The 21,389-nt window shown below is 44.1% G+C and overlaps 1 protein-coding gene across 2 annotated transcripts in view; it reads left to right on the top strand.

Annotated features, from left to right (window-relative positions):
- Positions 1–21,389, top strand: part of LOC126484624 (venom dipeptidyl peptidase 4-like) — a 348,388-nt gene that overhangs the window by 216,073 nt on the left and 110,926 nt on the right. For both annotated transcript variants that reach the window (XM_050108208.1, XM_050108207.1), the window contains exons 12-13: positions 7,059–7,282; positions 21,198–21,378. In XM_050108208.1, the coding sequence (XP_049964165.1) occupies positions 7,059–7,282; positions 21,198–21,378 (405 nt within the window). The remainder of the gene's footprint in view (positions 1–7,058; positions 7,283–21,197; positions 21,379–21,389) is intronic.

The following is a 21,389-nucleotide window of genomic DNA, read 5'->3' as shown; positions in this document are numbered from 1 at the left end:
TCTTCTTGATGTGTGTATATTGTTAGCACTGCGAGATACCAGCCTCACAGTTTTAGTAGTCTATGTCGTCCTTCCCCTGTCCGTGTGCTCGCAACATGTTTCTACTCACAGCTCTTTACCTTAAATTGTGATCAGAATCCCGAATCCGTCTCCCATTACCCACGACGATCCTCTATGACCTGATCGCTTTCCCACATCTCCTCCTTTTCCTTGAGCACATTCGTATCACCAACTGCAGTCTCGATCCCCCTCACCCCTTGGTGTCTCCTTTCCTCTCCACTCCCCGCCTGCTGCTGCCCCTCTACTGATGTGTCCCACCCTCCCTGCATCTCCACACCCTCCACATCCTCTCCCAAAGAAACTTTCAGCGTCTCCCCATCCCGGATGATGTGCTTTGACACATTTATCTTTCCTTCCAAGCCTGATCCTGCTCATCCTCTCCCCTCCTTCCTAGGACTCCGTCTCCTTTGCCTCCACCCCCTGTCCTTACTTCTCCTGCACTCCTTCCTAGATTGCTCCCTTCCCCACCCTCCCCATCTCCTGCCCCTTGGTGTGATACCGGCTCCCCACCCTTCCGCCCCTTCGTCCCTCCCCTCCTCCGCCGATCCCCTTCTCTAGCTGCTCTTTCCCTCCTCTCTGCCCTCCCCTTCCTTGGCAGGTCCTTCTAGTTTTAATCCAGTTGCTCTCTGTCGTGTTTTTGTGGTCGTCGTATGTTTTACACAAGGTCAGTGTGTGTTAAGTGACGTCATTCCGTGTGGCTTTCATTACGGTGAATGTCGTTTTTTGTGCTCTTCGTGCTGCCAATGTTTATGTGCTACGTCCTCGTCTAGTGTCATTTTAATTATATGTGGATTTTGCAGACGTGGTTCGTTAAACTGCTCCTTTTTAGTGTAATTTAACTCTAATTTTTCCCTTTCTCATGTGACAACGTTATCTTCTACCCTGTATTGTTTGTATTTTATATTTCTCCTGTGCTAGTTTCTACAGTCTCTTGGCTGAAGAACGGCGTATTGTGCCGCTGACAGTCCACCCCTACCCTCATAAGGCAGGGGTATGAAATAACAATTAAGAAAAAAGGAAAGCTGCATTAAAACTTTCTCTAGAGACTGGAATAGTTATCGTTATATGTGTTCATATTTTATGTCTGTTCCTGTATCTGCAGCTTGGTCCACAGCAAACCTGCGGATTGTCTCGATAGCTCTGCCTCGTGACTGGGTGTAGTGTGACGTCCTTAGGTTAGTTACGTTTAAGTAGTTCTAAGTTCTAGGGGAGTGATGACCATAGATGTTAAGTCCCATAGCGCTCAGAGCCATTTGATCGTCTCGATAGTCCGAAATTGTGAATGTCTAGTCACGATCTGTTTATATTGGGACTACCTCTCATTTCAAGCTGTTAACGAGAATGCATCTGCTTTTGCTTTAGCTGACTGTTACAGGTCTGCAATCTCTCCCCATTCTTTTCATTAACCAATTACTTTGAATCATCAGTCGAAATCCCTGCACTACGTGGGGATGAATCCGATGCCATCACGGCCCGAAGAGCAGTGGACAAGTAGGTACGGTCCTTCTAATCTGATGGTGGCGAAGATGGTTGACAGACAAAACTCAATTATGTCTTTCATTTCAATGCTTCAGAAACCAGCAGGAACAAGCTGCGTATTGTAGATGACAATAACAACACAGGCCTACGACAAAATATGCCTTGCTTCCTTTTTGTCAGGTGGAAGCTTAACCTTACGATTTTTTGTGCACTGAAGCCGTATCTGCCCTTAGTTTTTTCTCAGTGACATAAACATTTCTCACAATGTGGTTCGTTACTAACTAGAAAAGTAGCAAAATGTGTAAATGTAATGAAACCTTTCAGTAAGGAGAAATGTTTCATAAAACTGTGAGCATGAAAACACCTCTTTATTACCTTGGACGTATGTGTCCATTCGCTGACATTACTCTTCTCCTTAAAGCATCTAATACAGCTACGCTTCAAAGAATCGCCTGTTCAGCGTCTCAGTGAAGTGACCAGCTGTAGTCTCCCACCATACTGGTATTCCAGCTGACAGCACTCCATCTTCAGGCCACAAGTGGCCCATCGGGACCATCCGACCGCCGTGTCATCCTCAGTGGAGGATGTGGATAGGAGGGGCGTGTGGTCAGCACACTGCTCTCCTGGTCGTTATGATGGTTTTCTTTGATCGGAGCCGCTACTATTCGGTCGAGTAGCTCCTCAATTGGCATCACGAGGCTGAGTGCACCCAGCTGACAGACGTTATCCAAATTCTCTCGAAAAGTAATGTTGCAGCTCATCAAACGGCCTAGCATACAGAATTTAAACATCATCTTGGCTAATGAAACTTCACTCATCGGGAAGGTATGTAATGTTATTTCTTCACCGCAAAATCGAGTTATATTTAAACAAGAGGGCACGAAATAGAAAGCCTGAACAGCATAAACACTATTTGGTCCTGTGGATCACATTCAGATTTGGTCGAATTGTTCTGAGCGGTCCCAATTGGTTCCGCACTGTGCTTTGTCTGTTGGTTTTGCGTTTATATTTCTCAATTTTACTTTTCAGCGAGCTTTCTTTCTTTTAGACGCTGCACAAAAGAATCAAAGGGCCACCTTTTTTAAACGCTGTTTCCTCCCCACTGCGACGCAGAACTGTGAAATTTGGCTCGCAGTTGCCGACAACCTTTCTCTGGAATAGGGCCTTGAGACGCTACCCTTGGGCCCTCAGACAGCAAGGTGTCGGAGGATGCACAAAAAAAAGGCCAGAGATTGGAAGGCCATGTGAGTTGTAAAGGAGCTTAACGATGTCACACTGACACGAAATTTCAACAAAATTCTTCCCAACGCTACTGTGGACGTGTCATATGACAGGAAGATCATCACCCGCTCCCTTAACTACATCTATTGCCTATTCTTGACGTCTCTGCGATGGAGATTAATACCACAACGTCCAACATAGAAATCACGCGGTTTTAATATTGGCGGCAGAGCAAAATATTTCAAGCGCATCGTCACTGTGAATCGACGTAAAAAGGCCTTATGAGATTGCAAGAAGAGTTTCAACGAAACCACCCCTTCACTTGTGACATTCATTTAAACACATTTCGCGGTCGAAAACGACAGCTTCCAGTGCGATGTCCAACGAAACAAAGTTCAAAGAAATGTTCAACTGTATGTGAAATCGTATGGGACTTAACTACTAAGGTCACCAGTCCCTAAGCTTACACACTTCCTAACCTAAGTTATCCTAAGAACAAACAGACACACCCATGCCCGAGGGAGGACTCAAACCTCCACCGGGACCAGCCGCACAGTCCATGACTGCAGCGTCTGAGACCGCTCTACAGTACTAGCATCAAGCACATCAGTACGTAGCATCAACAGGTTAGTGTTCATCACGAACGTGGTTTTGCAGTCAGTGCAATGTTTACAAATGCGGAGTTGCCAGATGCCCATTTGATGTATGGATTAGCACGGGGCAATAGCCGTGGCGCGGTACGTTTGTATCGAGACAGATTTCCAGAATGAAGGTGTCCCGACAAGAAGACTTTCGAAGCAATTGATCGGCGTCTTAGGGAGCACGGAACATTCCAGCCTATGACTCGCGACTGGGGAAGACCTAGAACGACGTGGACACCTGCAATGAACGAGGCAATTCTTCATGCAGTTGACGATAACCCTAATGTCAGCGTCAGAGAAGTTTCTGCTGTACAAGGTAACGACCACGCCACTGTATGGAGAGTGCTACGGGAGAACCAGTTGTTTCCGTACCATGTACAGCGTGTGCAGGCACTATCAGCAGCTGATTGGCCTCCACGGGTACACTTCTGCGAATGGTTCATCCAACAATGTGTCAATCCTCATTTCAGTGCAAATGCTCTCTTTACGGATGAGGCTTCATTCCAACGTGATCAAATTGTAAATTTTCACAATCAACATGTGTGGGCTGACGAGAATCCGCACGTAATTGTGCAATCACATCATCAACACAGATTTTCTGTGAACGTTTGGGCAGGCATTGTTGGTGATTTCTTGATTGGGCCCCATGTTCTTCCACCTACGCTCAATGGAGCACGTTATCATGATTTCATACGGGATACTCTACCTGTGCTGCTAGAACATGTGCCTTTACAAGTACGACACAACATATGGTTCATGCACGATGGATCTCCTGCACATTTCAGTCGAAGTGTTCGTACGCTTCTCAACAACAGATTCGGTGACCGATGGATTGGTAGAGGCGGACCAATTCCATGGCCTCCACGCTCTCCTGACCTCAACCCTCTTGACTTTCATTTATGGGGGCATTTGAAAGCTCTTATCTACGCAGCCCCGGTACCAAATGTAGAGACTCTTCGTGCTCGTATTGTGGACGGCTGTGATATAATACGCCATTCTCCAGGGCTGCATCAGCGCATCAGGGATTCCATGCGACGGGCGGTGGATGCATGTATCCCCGCTAACGGAGGACGTTTTGAACATTTCCTGTAACAAAGTGTTTGCTGTGTGTTTCCATTCCATGATTAATATGATTTGAAGAGAAGTAATAAAATGAGCTCTAACATGGAAAGTAAGCGTTTCCGGACACATGTCCACATAACATATTTTCTTAATTTGTGTGTGAGGAATGTTTCCTGAAAGTTTGACCGCACCTTTTTGTAACACCCTGTAGAATATAGGTGCTACCTCATAATCCTTCAATATGACCGATTGTGGTCAATATTATGTGTGTACGATAGCAGTGATGCCATCGCCTAGTCATACACAACTATTTTTAACATAATTAATGGCAGTCAATCCATGTAAGTATCACGGGAGGGGTAACGTCGCCTTGTCACAATCTACTGGATACGAAGTTTTGGTTCACACTAGCCGGATCAGTTTGAATTGATCTTACTCAATGACGTTTAAAGGTGTCCTTTGGAGCGTTGTTCGCCAAATCACATCATAATTTAACCATCTTCCCATAGTTTAGACTAGTTCTTTAAGTATATATCGACCTTTGTCGGTCACTAGTTTTAAGTGTGTTGACTGGAGCGATGTTCGCCAAGCCACACTTCAGCTTTAAATATAATTCCACTGTCATTCCCTAAGTTCAATGGCAGTGATCACCAGGCCCAAATTATGATGGCAGTGTTCCACACACAGTTTTACAGTATGTGTGTGGATCATCTCCATGAAGACAAATTGAGTACCCCATTGTCGGCACATTATCCCCTACTTTAGTGTTTTCTGTAACTCATAACCATAACTTCGTCATGAAGCTCAATCAGGCACGTGCATTAGTTTATTTTGACTTGATTCTAGACCATTTCAGGTCAAATATACTAATCTTGAATAATGACCATCTATATTATATGGCTCGTATTGCCGGATCTTACAGACTTCTTCATAAGTTCATTCATGACCATTTGTGTGCCACGTCAATAAATAGGATGTTCATGCGTTGTAACCATAGCTAAGCGAATGCTTAACATTTACGTCTCAAAAAATTTTTTAGACCTAGACATAATAATGACGATGTTGCCTTTATATTATCCTTCCACTCCTAAGTTCTTTAAGGTGATTAAACTCCGTGCTTAAGCACAAAAATTTCCTAGACAGGCCACACGTTGTAAGCACATGATGTCTTCCTCATATCATGACCAACGAATACTTCATAAATGTTAAGACAGTCGAACTAAGTACGTTCCACACAGGATAACATATACGCCCTTTTCCTCGGCTGTACCTTTCTTTTATTTCACTGTACTAGTAAATTCAAAGTCAGGAGTTAGGTTCGCGTCTTGTCCCAACAAGTACCAATCACACAGTTTATGCGCAGGCGCAAGGTACTGTGTCCGCCTAGGTGGGTATCATGACGCTACGGTTAATTCTAGTACAGCACTCGTGGCGGGGCCAAGGCAGTTTCAGATAAGTTTTTGCAATCTGACGATAATTTATGGATTTGTAGAATGAGATTTTCACTCTGCAGCGGAGTGTGCGCTGATATGAAACTACCTGACAGATTAAAACTGTGTGCCGGACGGAGACTCGAACTCGAGACCTTTGCCTTTCGCGGGCAAGTGCTCTAGCAACTGAGCTACCCGAGCACGACTCACGCCCCGGCCTCACAGCTTTACTTCTGCCAGTACCTCGTCTCCTACTTTCCAAACTTTACAGAAGCTCTCCTGCGAACCTTGCAGAACTAGCAATCCTGAAAGAAAGGATACTGCGGAAACATGGCTTAGCCACAGCCAGTTCTGCAAGGTTCGCAGGAGAGCTTCTGTAAAGTTTGGAAAGTAGGAGACGAGATACTGGCAGAAGTAAAGCTGTGAGGACGGGGCGTGAGTCGTGCTTGGGTAGCTCAGTTGGCAGAGCACTTGCCCGCGAAAGGCAAAGGTCCCGAGTTCGAGTCACGGTCCGGCACACAGTTTTAATCCGCCAGGAAGTTTCATATGGATTTGTAGTTTTCGCTTGACGATGTCCACTATGGACAAACGGTAGTTACTTTTATTCTGAAGAAGGTTGGGTTATCCCGACTGAAACCTAGGTGAATCTAGGTAAACCTTGCAGCTGAGCTGTTGGTTTAAAATTAAAATTTATATTTAATCAGTTGCTGACAGGGCCGCGAAATGTTTAAAATATTTAAGAAGTTACATTACTCAACATACTGGCCCATACACACGATTCCACTGATATGACTTACGTCAGTGTAGCAGTCATATGACCACTGGTACCAGATCTGTACTACCTAAAGCACTTCAAAACGGCCGGCCGTGTTGGCCGAGTGGCTCTAGGCGCTTCAGTCTGGAACCGCGTGACCGCTACGGTCGCAGGTTCGAATCCTGCCTCGGGCATGGATGGCTGTGATGTCCTTAGGTTAGTTATGTTTAAGTAGTTCTAAGTTCTAGGGGACTGATGACCTCAGAAGTTAAATGCCATAGTGCTCCGAGTCATTTTTGAACTTCAAAACGACCAGTGTGCGCTTTTAATGGACTGTCAAATATTTGGTCTGGTGAGTTCACAGATCAGTCGGTGTGCGGTTGTGTGAAGATTTTCGCGTGCGCCCTGCAGGTACTACCAGGCCACCGAGGAGGGACGGCCATCCACGCGGCAGGTGTTGGCCGTGGAGGAGGGTGGCGACCCCCGCTGCCTCAGCTGCGCCCTGACCAGCCCAGAGGGCAACGCCTGCCAACGGGCCGACGCCTCCTTCACCGACGACTTCGAGTGGTTCGGCATCTCGTGCTTCGGGCCAGACCCGCGTTTCTCCATGCTACTGAACACTGCTGCCCCCAATGGTGAGAACACCGGCTTAATTTACGTTTTGTATTAACACCACCTTCAGGCAAGACGGCGATGGTTCCAATTAATATCAGCTACCAGGAAATGAACAGAATACATATCAACAATTATAATCTCGCAAGCTGGCAAACGGTATTGAGGTTATTGACTCTTAGGTTGATATATATTTGGTTGGTCAAAAAATTTCGTGGCGTTCTTCCGTAAGTTTATTAAACTCAACAGATATACATAACACAGATTTGAATCATCAATAACACACTACTGGCCATTAAATTTGCTGCACCACAAAGATGACGTGCTACAGACGTGAAATTTAACCGACAGGAAGAAGATGCTGTGATATGCAAATGATTAGTTTTCAGAGCATTCACACAAGGTTGGCGCCGGTGGCGACACCTACAATGTGCTGGCATGAGGAAAGTTTCCAACCGATTTCTCATACACAAGGAGGAATTGACCGGAGTTGCCTAGTGAAACATTGTTGTGATGCCTCGTGTAAGAAGGAGAAATGCGTACCATCACGTTTCCGACTTTGATAAAGCTCAGATTGTAGCCTGTCGCGATTGCGGTTTATCGTATCGCGACATTGCTGGTCGAGTTGGTCGAGATCCAATGACTGTTAGCATAATATGGAATCGGTGGGTTCAGGAGTGCAATACGGAACGCCCTGCTGGATCCCAACGGCCTCGTATCACTAGCAGTCGAGACGACAGGCTTCTTATCCGCACGGCTGTAACGGATCGTGCAGCCACGTCTCTATCCCTGAGTCAACAGGTGGGAACGTTTGCAAGACAACAACCATCTCCATGAACAGTTCGACAGTTCGACGATGTTTGCAGCAGCATGGACTATCAGCTCGGAGACCATGGCTGCGGTTACCCTTGACGCAGCATCACAGACAGGAGCGCCTGCGATGGTGAACTCAACGACGAACCTGGGTGCACGAATGGCAAAACGTCATTTACTCGGATGAATCCAGGGTCCCATCCGTGTTTGGCGCACATTGGAAGCGTGTATTCGTCATCGCCATACTGGCGTATCAACCGGCGTGATGGTATGGGGTGCCATCAGTTACACGTATCGGTCACCTCTTGTTCGCATTGACGGCACTTTGAACAGTGGAAGTTACATTTCAGATGTGTTACGAGCGGTGGCTCTACCCTTCATTCGATCCCTGCGAAACCCTACATTTCAGCACGATAATGCACGACCGCATCTTGCAGGTCTTGTACGGGCCTTTCTGGATACAGAAAATGTTCGACTGCTGCCCTCGCCAGCACATTCTCCAGATCTCTCACCAACTGAAATCATCTGGTCAATGGTGGCCGAGCAACTGGCTCGTCACAATACGCCAGTCACTACTCTTGATGAACTGTGGTATCGTGTTGAAGCTGCATGGAAAACTGTACCTGTACGCCCCATCCAAGCTCTGTTTGACTCAATGCCCGTTATTACGGCCAGAGGTGGTTGTTCTGGGTACTGATTTCTCAGGATATATGCACCGAAATTGCGTGAAAATGTAATCACATGTCAGTTCTAGTATAATATATTTTTCCAATGAATACCCGTTTATCATCTGCATTTCTTGTTGGTGTAGCAATTTTAATGGCCAGTAGTGTATTTTCTCCTTCACTATTTACAACAGTCTACCAACACTGAACTTTTCGATTCAGCGACAGTAGAAATCAGGTCGTTTTGAGGCAGAGAACTCGTCGAGCTATATTCGGAGCGTATTTTTAACAGGAAAGGAAGTTCCTTGAAGATTGATCGAGAGAGAACGGTGGAGGTGAAAATCTGAGGGCGCGAAATCAGGTGAATAACGTGGATGCAGGATGACTTCCCAGTCCAACTCCTGTATAGTGTTTTTGGTCAGTCTAGCAGAATGCGAACGGTCGTTATCGTGGAGTTGCATCACTTCATGCAGTCTGCCTGGTCAGATTCCATCTGCAAGGCGTCTCAGATGTTGACAGTAAATGTCAGCTGTGATAAGCTCAGGGAAGCAATTCATAGTACTCCACACCGTCGCTGTTCCATCAGATGCATAACGATATCTTCTGTGGATGCGCGCTGGTCTTTTGTACGCGAAGTTCCTGCTTTGTTTGGGCTCAACCATTCCTCTCTTTCCGTATGTTAGCATAAAGACACCATTTCTCACCACCAGTAACGATACAGGATAGGAATGGTCGGTGTTGTTGATGAGCCAGTTGATAACGGCAAGCAGACATGCACAACTGACCACCCGCTGACTTTTGAGATTTTGACTTAGATTATGCAGTACCCGCGTACGCGATTTCTGAACCTTCCGCACTGCCTGCAAATCTCGCACTATGGTGGAAGATCACAGCTCATTACATCTGCCAGTTCTCGAGTACCGTGATGCGGTCAATGTAGAGCAAAACGTTTAAACAATCTTCATCTGACCCCGAAGATCTTCCCGAACCTGGAGAATCATTAACGTCAAAACGATCCTCCTTAAAACGAGAAAACATCACCTTGCCGTGCTCTGTTCAATGGCACCCTCCCCATATGAGGCGCAAATTTTTCTATCTGCCTCTGCTGCTGTAACCCATCCATTGAAGTCAAACAGAACAATACGTTCCGATTTTTCCATTTGGCACTCCACTTGCTACCGACCACAGCTCCACCTCAGTATCTCCAAATCACAAAATGACAATATGTAAACACAAATAGCAACATTGAACTACAAATAAAAAACGCCAATCGAGAAATAAACCCATAGCAACCGGAATACCCCTAGCAAAACGTGTGGCCGAGCGGTTCTAGGCGCTTCAGCCTGTATCCGCACGACCGCAACGGTGGCAGGTTTGAATCCTGCCTCGGGCATGGATGTGTGTGATGTCCTTAGGTTATTGATTGGTGACTCCATGGAGTGCTGTGTGCACAACGACCATGTATGTTAAATTAAAAGGAAGGTCAGCGTTGGCCATAATATTGATATTTTATTGATGGCAAAATCGATTTTCAATCACATAGTGATCATCTTCAGTGCTGTGGTGTACAAATTAAATTGTGATCGCTTCTCAGCTTTGGTTAATGATAACTAGATACCAGTGTCCAACACTGACCTTCCTTTTAATGTCCTTAGGTTAGATAGTTGAAGTAGTTCTAAGTTCTAGGGGACTGATGACCTCAGATGTTGAGTCCCATAGTGCTCAGAGCCATTTGAACCATTTGAACCTAGCAAAACAAATACGCTATGAACTTATGCACCAATCTAATATAATGGAAGATAACGTTCTGTTAATCTGTCAAATACAGAGCGCCGTTGACAAAGGCGCCCAGGTTAGTTTAGTGTTCTTCGACTTTTTGAAAGGCATTAGATGAAATTCCTTGCTGTCGTAGAGCGACAAAAATACGAGCGTACCGTGTATTGGACCAGATTTGTGGCTGGCTTCGGAAATTTCTAAGACAGACAACTCGGTTATTATTAATGGGACGGAATCGACGTAAGTAAAGGTAATTTCTTTGGTACTCCAAGTAAGTGTTTGGGAACCGCTGCCGTTTACAGTATAAAATGTGTTTGTTTTAGCTTGAAACAACTAAATAAATCGAAAATGACACATCGTACGAAAACAATGTCCTAGGTAGAAAGTTAATATTAATCAAGGGAACATCCGTCTGTGCTACAACTGGACACCTCCTAACCACCCGTCCTGCGTGGGTGGGGTCAATTTTGTATTTTCAGATGGGAACACTCCCCTTCCCCATTTTTATTGCGTATGTGGATTCTACACCAACAAATACTTACAGTTCACTCAAATCATTGTTTCCTGTAGTGGTAGAAGGCGCTGTAAACGACAAATATCAGGTGTGTCTATTTTTGCAGTTAAGAAGCGAAGCATTTGATTCTACATTTCATTTACTATGTAAATGTAAACCTTTGTGTTCTAACGGTTGATACTGATGTTCAAACATTGGTTGAATGTTGCAAATTTGATAATATATTATTGATAAAATGGCTCGTCATTAACATTTCTGACAAATAACTTACTTCTATGGTAACGTAGTTTTCTGTTCCCTACGGCGTTGAATGTTGTGAGTCCCCAAACCATCGGAATGCATGATTTCGGTGGCCGCCCTTGAAGCCCACTAAAAGGGTGAATAATTTCAAAGTGTGCTTCCATCCAACCGCCGGAACTCTCGTGCTGGCCACTACGCAGCTATCGGCGGAATACTAACCACAACCGTTGTAAGAAGGTAAAATGTTCATGAAATGATACTGACAGGCGCAGCTGCCATGAATACTCAACGAAATCAAGCACCCGAATGGTGAGAGGCAAGGGGTCACCACTATAAAACATTCCTATGGGAACAGAAGAACATTACATCACTCTAAACGTAGTTTCCAACCAGCCATTGAAACGGTTATCCATATTATACTGTACAATGAAATTTGCAACACTGAAGTAAATTTCGAACATAAATATGAACCGGTAGAACACAATGGTCAACGTTTACATCGTAAATGAAAGGTAGAATCAAATGTGTCGGTTCTTAACTGCAAAAGCAGGCACACTTAATATTTGTCGATTAAAGCGCCATGTACAACGAAACAGTGGTTGAATTAACTGTACTTACTTTCTGGCGTAGAATCCGAGTATGCAATAAAAGTGGAAGGTTCCCATTTGAAAATGCAAAGTTGATCCCGCCCATGCAGGATGGGTGCTTAGGAGACACTCAGCTGTAGCACAAACAGATATCCCCATTAGTAATATTAACTTTTCACTTAGATATTTAATGGACTGAAGTGAAAACAAGCACTCGTTATAAGAATAATGTAATTCAGGAATGGCCAAGAGTTCTGCATGGGTCTAGTGCACTCGCCACCTGACTGCACACTTTCGCCATCATCACATCACGTTGTCTGAGCAGGAGGAAGGGGAAGAGAGGAGAAATACAAACGTATTGCATTTAGATGGAACGCTGATCATCTCACATGCGGCTTAGTCTCACATTTCATAACAACATAGGTCACAAACGAACAAAATGTTCGGTGTTGTTTAATTGTTTTTGGTGCGCTGAGGACGGAATAAAATGTATATCTGGTACAAACGGTCTGCTTACGGATAGACGCAGACAGAATCTCAGAAAATTGTTACTTCAGTTGCTACGCAATCGTGACTTAGTTTCTGTAGTTTCATAATCGAAAGAAACGTTTCTAACGCATATGTTGATCGAAGCATTGGACCACGTTTGGAGCCTCATTATGGAGACGTAGAAACTTTTCCCGAGGAAAACAACGTGGGACTACTGGAAAGTTTTATCGGAAAAGAATTAGTCGTCCAAACGGGAACTGCACCGATCATCGATCGGTTCTATTTGTATGCGTAGGCCTACATGGGAAATTTCAACTGAAATGGCAAATGGTCTCTAAAACAGCTCAAACACAGGTTTTAGACTGGCAGTGTTCTCAAGACATTTAGAAAACTATTCCTGTAATTCTTTCAATGCCACAATGAATTCTTCAAAATTCGCGTTTTCTTGAACAACAGTGAGCTTTAGAAATGCTTCAAATGGCTCTAAGCACTATGAGACTTAACATCTGAGGTCATCAGTCCCCTAGAACTTAGAACTACTTAAACCTAACTAACCTAAGAACATCACACACATCCATGCCCGAGGCAGGATTCGAACCTGCGAGCGTAGCAGCCGCGTGGTTCCGGACTGAAGCGCCTAGAACCGCTCGACCACAGCTTTACAAACTGGATGGATTTTTTGTCAGTAGTTGCCCCTACCACAATTCTCTATAAATGCATCGTTACCAAATCAGAAATAAGTTGTTTCTCTTCTTGCAGCGTCTTGCTGTGGGGCGGTCAAGAACACCTGAAGTGAGACGTCTGCAATCCATTCTGGGTGCTTTAACTTTCGTTCCTACTTTCCTTTTTGCGAAAACTCCACAATTACGGGTTTTAAATCAAAAAATCGTTCCAGGCATGCCTCTTGACTTAACCACCGCTTTTATTTATTCTCGAATCAGAAACATACAAATTTACAGTAGCATATATATATATATATATATATATATATATATATTTACACAAACTATATTCATATTACATGTGCCCAGCACTTTGCAACCTCCAAGGCGCTTGGAGTGGCTTGCAGGAGATCAATCTTCGTGCAGGATGTAGGGCACAAAAGGCACTGGAGCATGTGGCTGTGGTTTGTTCTTGTCCACAATCACAGGACGTATGTTCTTTTATGAAGCCCCATCTCTTCAGGTTGTCTCTGGATCGTCCAACTCCTGATCGTAATCTGTTTAAAGATTTCCACACCAGCCAGATTTCTCTGGCGGCTGATCCTTTCATACCAGAAACATCATCTTGGTCCTTTTCAGGACCACAGTTGACCATCATATCGATGAATATAGAAGGTATATCATCACCAAAAGAAGAAACCACCGTTCATTGCTGTACTATATAACGTCTCCATACTCTTCGTTCAGTTCCATCAAAATATGTTGCAACTGACGATGTAATAATGCGTGCAACGTCAGAAAATTTACTATTTGTACGACCGATTTCATCACGTGCTCCGTGCCTGCTAATTCAACACAAAGTGCTACTTGGTGTATAGAACAATGGATCCTGTTCAAATTGTCTATCGAGCGACGTAAATTTTTCTTCTTTCTTAGGTAACTAAATCTTTAAATTCTTTCTGCCTTGTGTTTTAATGGTGTTCTACAGAAAATCTGCAGTATCTGTCGATTATGCGCTCGACCACAGCTTTAGAAACTGGATGGATTTTTTTGTCAGTAGTTGCCCCTACCACAATTCTCTATAAATGCATCGTTACCAAATCAGAAATAAGTTGTTTCTCTTCTTGCAGCGTCTTGCTGTGGGGCAGTCTTTTGGTGAGAATTCTCATCCTTCCACTCTGCCATTCCCTTTCATATTTTAAAGTTTTTGGGCAAATGCATGACCGATACTGTGCTGTCTTACAGTGCACTTATTCACTACCGTCTTCGATCATATACCATCTTCACAGTGGAAAAATATCTATTGTGACAGCTTCACATGGCATACACGCTATTTAATCAGAAAAGTATATGCCATTGGTGACATGAAAACGTAAGAAAAGGATACTTCAAGCCACAATACAAGCTTAACCATGCAGAAAGCTATACCGAAAACATGAAAACCTGTTTTCAATGTTGTTTTCTGGTTGGTTTATACCACGAATAAATAGCGAAGGATAAACGGAGGTGACACCACGATTGTGCAAAAGTGAAGAAAGTCGTGCCGTTCGCAAAATGTCGCACCAAAAGCCGAATGAAACCGTGTTGCATCGCACTTCTCAATGGAATGCCGCGCTGTACCGAGTAGTTCCGAGAACTACCGAACAAAGCCGAGACGTGCCGACACAGGACGAGCATTGGACAGCACGCATGCAGCTCGCCGTGCATGCGTGAAGTTTTGCACTTTGTGGCCAACACCGATGGATAACGTCGAAAGCTCCAGGACGAAATTTTGTGTACAGGAAGGTGGTAATGCCCGAAGACGGTAGCAAAATGTAGGAAGACATGTGGAGATTGATGACTGGGACAAGTACTTACAGTTCACCCTGAACGTAAACGAATGTAACACATTGTTCGAAAACAGTCAGAGAGATACATTTCTGTTCGATCACACCATTGGTGAAAACTCGCTATTGACAGTAACAACTGTAAAATACGTGGAGTAACCGTGTGGAGCAATGGCCACATAAAGTTAATTGAAGGAAAAGCACATATCAGGATGGAATTCGTTACTTGAACTTAACGAGACATAACTCACCCACAAAATAAGTGCCTTAAAACAGTTGTCTGATGCGGTTTTTGAGTATTGTTTATGAGTCTGGGATCCTTACCAAGTAGGATTAACTGAAAAGAGAGATAAGAGGATGTCAACAAATTCCAGTGATAGTCACTACGAAAGAGTGTAGTGTGTCACAGACAGGATTTCTGCTGAAATTCGGAGAGCGTATGTCCGAGATAGACGTAGGTAACATATTACTTCCTCCCACACCATGTCTGACGAAATAATCAGGACAGGAAAACCAGAGAAATTAGAGCTCATACCGAAGTTTATAGACAGCCGTTGTTCCCATCCACAATTCGCGAATAAAACAGGAAAGGGCAAAATAGTAGCGGTTCCAGGGGTACCCTCCGTCACACACAGTTTGCAAAGTATAAATATAGATATAGAATGTGTAGGAAGAGAATTTGGTTTCAGAAAAGGGAGGAGTGCACGAGATACCTGTGCTTCATTAAAATAATTGTTTAAAGATATACAGAAATACGGAATTGAAAGAGTCTGTGCTTCATAGATCTACATTGACAGGAAGGAATATCGTAACACCAAGGAGTTGTGCGTTGTAGACGAAAGTTGGTAGCCGTGTTTCTATATCTGAAAGATGATGTCTGTTCAAATTTCATGCCCAGTTACCACTATTGTAGCCCAATAAACTGACATCTGGCACCTGTAAAACACAATGCATGCACCTTTGCATTGTTGTATTCAACATTCAGGTGGTTACACCGGTTATTAATGTACCAGCATGTCACATCTGCAATGGCTTATCTCTCGTTCGCATTTACCTGTGATCTTGCTATGTTAATCAGTTGAATATGTTACCTAGACAGATATATTCTCGAAAGTTCATTACTCTACATTAATTAATTTTTGGTGTTGCGATTTTTATCTGTCAATGTAGAAAAAGATTTTACTGAGCGGTATCAGATGAGCTGATGAAATTACAAAAAAATGGTCAAATGGCTCTGAGCACTATGGGACTTAACATCTATGGTCATCAGTCCCCTAGAACTTAGAACTACTTAAACCTAACTAACCTAAGGACATCACACACATCCATGCCCGAGGCAGGATTCGAACCTGCGACCGTAGCAGTCGCGCGGCTCCGGACTGAGCGCCTAGAACCGCTAGACCACCGCGGCCGGCGATGAAATTACAGAGAATGGTGGAACGCAACCATGGATCTGAGGAATGCTATCAAAGACTCGTTTGAAATTGGAAGAGGAGTGAGACGGTGTTGTTATCTTCCACAAACTCTGTTTATAATGCAGTAAAATTTCTGTAATTCGAGCCCCAGCAATCCGATCTTCCGTTTAATCTAAGGTGCATGACAGATGACTACCACGTTAAAAATATAAAAAGAATATCACTGATGAAAATACGCAGGGGGTGGCGTGGGTGTGATGGGCAGCCGAGATGCACGCGCACACATTTTTTACGATCGTGCCCACTTCAGCCACTATTGTTTCACTCACTGCCAATCAGCTATTTTCTGCTCAGTCTCAGTGCGGTTTATATGTGTAGATGGGTCATGTTACACAATTATTATTGTTTCTGACATTTTAGATTAGTTCAGTCCTAGTGGACCATTACCAGTAACATCTGTGCCACAGCATAAAATCCTGAGCGGAGGGGGCAGGACCCTGCGGTGTAAAAGAAGTTACTTTATACAGAATATATCAGCACTTGTAACCAACAATGGAGGCATTCATCAATCGACAGCCGAAGGTTGGAATTACTGAGGGCAGTGATACTCGAAGGGGAGAACGCAATATCTGAATGCAAGAACGATAATGGAAACGTATCATGTACCACATATAAAAAAATGCTCTGCAGCCTGGATCTGTATATGAGTAAATACTTCTCCATGATGGATTTAAAGTGTGAGTATCAACAGTTGGAAATGGTTTCAGTAAACCACCTCAAGACTCCTTTTATATTCCATGACACAACCAATATCAACAAATGCTTACCGATGCTTAAGAATGTGCCAGCCATATTCCAGAGATTATTAGAGGGAGTGATAACGGTATTAAAAATGACATACGATATTTTTGTGTTTTCTAAAGACCTAGAGCAGCACGCTCAACGGCTGGAGGAAGCGTTTAAGAGCTTGCATTTGGTGTGGTTAACATTATGTATTGAAAAATGTCACTTTGTGTTCACAGAGATAAACTATATAGGGTCTCTCTCCTAAGAGTCGTCAGGCGCAGTTTCTCTAGTTTTTCAGTAGGTATTTGCAATTTCGTTTTAGCGTTGTGTAGCTGGGGTCAGCGTAACAAAATCATCATGTCTTTCATGCGATGCCCAAGGTCGACGGAAAGGGTCGGTTTAATTTTGATAGAAATCCCATTTCATTCAAACTAGTCCTTGGAAGTCAATTTAGGATAAATATGGGAAATGGATGTTCATATACGAGGGTTGTCCAGAAAGTAAGTTCCGATCGGTCGCGAAATAAAATCCACAGTGAAAATCAGAAACATTTTATTTGCAAGAGTTAGCTACACTTTCCAGATACTTCTCTACATAGTCACCGCTCCGACTTAGACATTTGTCGGAGAGTTAAACCAAATTTCCAACGCCATAGTCATCGAAGGCAGCCGCCTGTGCTTTCCGATAATTCTCTACGCTGGTCTATAGCGGGTAGCCTGCGCCCAAGTGTCGTCTTGTCTCCAGCGTTTCATGTGAACAGAAATGACACTCAGATGAGCCAATTAGGGATGTATTGTGGGTGATGGAACCCATAGAAAAGGCTACAGGAGCGTCTTCACTGCCCCTCCAGAGTGCGGCTGACAACTGCCATGAAGAAGGAAGTACCGGGGGCCGGTCGGAGTGGCCGAGCGATTCCAGGTGCTACAGTCTGGAACAGCGCGACCGCCTCGGGCGTGGATGTGTGTGACGTCCTTAGGTTAGTTAGGTTTAAGTAAGTCTAAGTTCTAGGGGACTGATGACCTCAGAAGTTGAGTCCCATAGTGCTCAGAGCCATTTGAACCATTTTTGAAGGAAGTGAGTGGCAGTTGTGTTAGGTGGGCTGCATTCATTAAGGCGAAGCCTCTCAGTGGGCCCTCCTACTTGGCGGGAGACATCGTTGTTCTAGGCACCTTTACTCGCTCACAGTGCGCTCACAACTGAAAAGAGCGTCGTGATGCGATCGACAGTCATACTAGAGACACTACCCAACAAATTCGTGCAAAGCTTCATCAGGTTTTCACAGTTGTGTCGATTTCGCGACCGATCGGAACTTACTTTCTGGACAACACTTGTGTTTTTGGATCAACATTACATGAGTATTTACGTCATCTGAAAACTATTAATTATAGCTATTGCAAGTCATATTTCTTAATACCTCCAAGAACATGTGAAAGAGCAAGCCATTAATGATTAATTTCCCCTGGGGAGGCCGGATGTTGAAGTGTGAAGTGTGGATGCAAAACAGTTAGTCTATACTGACAGCCGTAGTCCACTTAGTGGTGCAGCTATGACTGTGCAGAAGGCATCAGGTCATAAAGTTTGTGATATGATTGTGGAAAGACTGTATTATACAGAGAAAAACAACCTTCACAATGATGTCTCTAGAGGAATGGAGGGTTCCAAATGATTGGAAAAGAGCACAGATAGTCCCAGTCTTCAAGAAGGGTCGTCGAGCAGATGCGCAAAACTATAGACCTATATCTCTTACGTCGATCTCTTGTAGAATTTTAGAACATGTTTTTTGCTCGCGTATCATGTCATTTCTGGAAACCCAGAATCTACTATGTAGGAACCAACATGGATTCCGGAAACAGCGATCGTGTGAGACCCAACTCGCCTTATTTGTTCATGAGACCCAGAAAATATCAGATACAGGCTCCCAGGTAGATGCTATTTTTCTTGACTTCCGGAAGGCGTTCGATACAGTTCCGCACTGTCGCTTGATAAACAAAGTAAGAGCCTATGGAATATCAGACCAGCTGTGTGGTTGGATTGAAGAGTTTTTAGCAAACAGAACACAGCATGTTGTTATCAATGGAGAGACGTCTACAGACGTTAAAGTAACCTCTGGCGTGCCACAGGGGAGTGTTATGGGACCATTGCTTTTCACAATATGTAAATGACTTAGTAGATAGTGTCGGAAGTTCCATGCGGCTTTTCGCGGATGATGCTGTAGTATACAGAGAAGTTGCAGCATTAGAAAATTGTAGCGAAATGCAGGAAGATCTGCAGCGGATAGGCACTTGGTGCAGGGAGTGGCAACTGACCCTTAACATAGACAAATGTAATGTATTGCGAATACATAGAAAGAAGGATCCTTTATTGTATGATTATATGATAGCGGAACAAACACTGGTAGCAGTTACGTCTGTAAAATATCTGGGAGTATGCGTGCGGAATGATTTGAAGTGGAATGATCATATAAAATTAATTGTTGGTAAGGCGGGTACCAGGTTGAGATTCATTGGGAGAGTGCTTAGAAAATGTAGTCCATCAACAAAGGAGGTGGCTTACAAAACACTCGTTCGACCTATACTTGAGTATTGCTCATCAGTGTGGGATGCGTACCAGGTCGGGTTGACGGAAGAGATAGAGAAGATCCAAAGAAGAGCGTCGCGTTTCGTTACCGGGTTATTTGGTAACCGTGATAGCGTTACGGAGATGTTTAATAAACTCAAGTGGCAGACTCTGCAAGAGAGGCGCTCTGCATCGCGGTGTAACTTGCTCGCCAGATTTCGAGAGGGTGCGTTTCTGGATGAGGTATCGAATATATTGCTTCCCCCTACTTATACCTCCCGAGGAGATCACGAATGTAAAATTGGAGAGATTTGAGCGCGCACGGAGGCTTTCAGACAGTCGTTCTTCCCGCGAACCATACGCGACTGGAACAGGAAAGGGAGGTAATGACAGTGGCACGTAAAGTGTCCTCCGCCACACACCGTTGGGTGGCTTGCGGAGTATCAATGTAGATGTAGATGTAGATGTTTGCACATATCAAGTTACCACACAAAAAAATACCTGCACCTCTTTATCCCTGTATGTTGTGAAAACGATTATCCCTTAGATATTGTGTGAGTGAGCAGGGGAAGGTACACAGAAAACTTATGAAATATGTGTTGTGTACATAGTTCCGCGTAGTCAGCGCGTACACTACTTTCCCACTAGAGCACGCCCCACTAAGCACAACAGCGCAGGCACAGCACTCGTCCATCTCCGCACTACGAGATGGCGCTGCCATAGAGATGGACCAAATTCTGCTTCCGCCGATCCGCGTATTAATATGTAACGCAGCCAGTGAGATTGCTGCTAATGTAGAACCTATTCTCCTCGCGGATCACACTCGCGCAGTGATACATGAATGCACAAGGTATTATAACGAGTGTACAGACCTCTGATTAGTCAGTCTGCATTTGTCTGCACCAGTCTGTACCAGTCTGCATTAGTCTGTACCAGTCTGTACGAGTTCTACATTTGTCTGTACCAGTCTATAGTCAAGTTTCAGTCTGCGCCTAATAAGATTACCAAATTCCTGTACCTAGCCATGAATATGAATGTATAGACACTTTTGTCAAGTATCAGAGATACATGTGAGAATAAGATTAACGTACCAATACCAAAGGAACTTCAGATTGTCAATTGTAAATAGCATCCAGAACCAAGAAGTAATTTTTATGCTTGTTATTATTTTAATAAATGTGTGTGAAAATTAATAAAGTTCTGTTTAAAGTTGGTCACCGTCAATCTGCTACTCTAAGCCTGCAAGTGGTATTTCTATCGTCTGACCTAACGGCAGAAGATAAACACGCCACGATAAGACCACGAGACATATTGCTGACACTCGCCTACTTCGTTAGAGCGACAAGTCAAATAATCTGATGGTGTGTGTACTGAAAGTCTTACAGTATGCACAGCACAGTATGTGAAGTTTTTTCGAAATTTCCTTTACATTATCCGTAGTTCTTATCGTTTATTTGTTATGCATTAGATAGTTATAGTCGTTTGTAATCGCGATATTCATTCTAAATTGCTTTTTACAGTCTTTTATCTGTGTGCTAAGTTTGTTTCGGTACGGTTTCCTCTTTAAATCACGAAACATATGTATATTTTTGCCCCTTGTGTGTTACAGGCGACAGGAAACTGACATCAAACAGCAAAGAACTGCGGAAGTTGTTGAAATCTAGACTGCAGCCAGGGCGTCTGGATGACTGGGTGGAGGTGGAGGGAGGGGTGGCAGCCCAGGTGCGCCTCCTGCTGCCCCCAGACCTCGACCCCAATGGCTCCGAGAAGAGGCCCGCCGTTGTCAGTGTGTGAGTGCAGA

Source organism: Schistocerca serialis, chromosome 6 (genome assembly GCF_023864345.2).
Source record: "Schistocerca serialis cubense isolate TAMUIC-IGC-003099 chromosome 6, iqSchSeri2.2, whole genome shotgun sequence".
NCBI classification, from domain to species: Eukaryota; Metazoa; Arthropoda; class Insecta; order Orthoptera; family Acrididae; genus Schistocerca; species Schistocerca serialis.
This window is presented reverse-complemented; position numbering and strand designations above follow the sequence as displayed.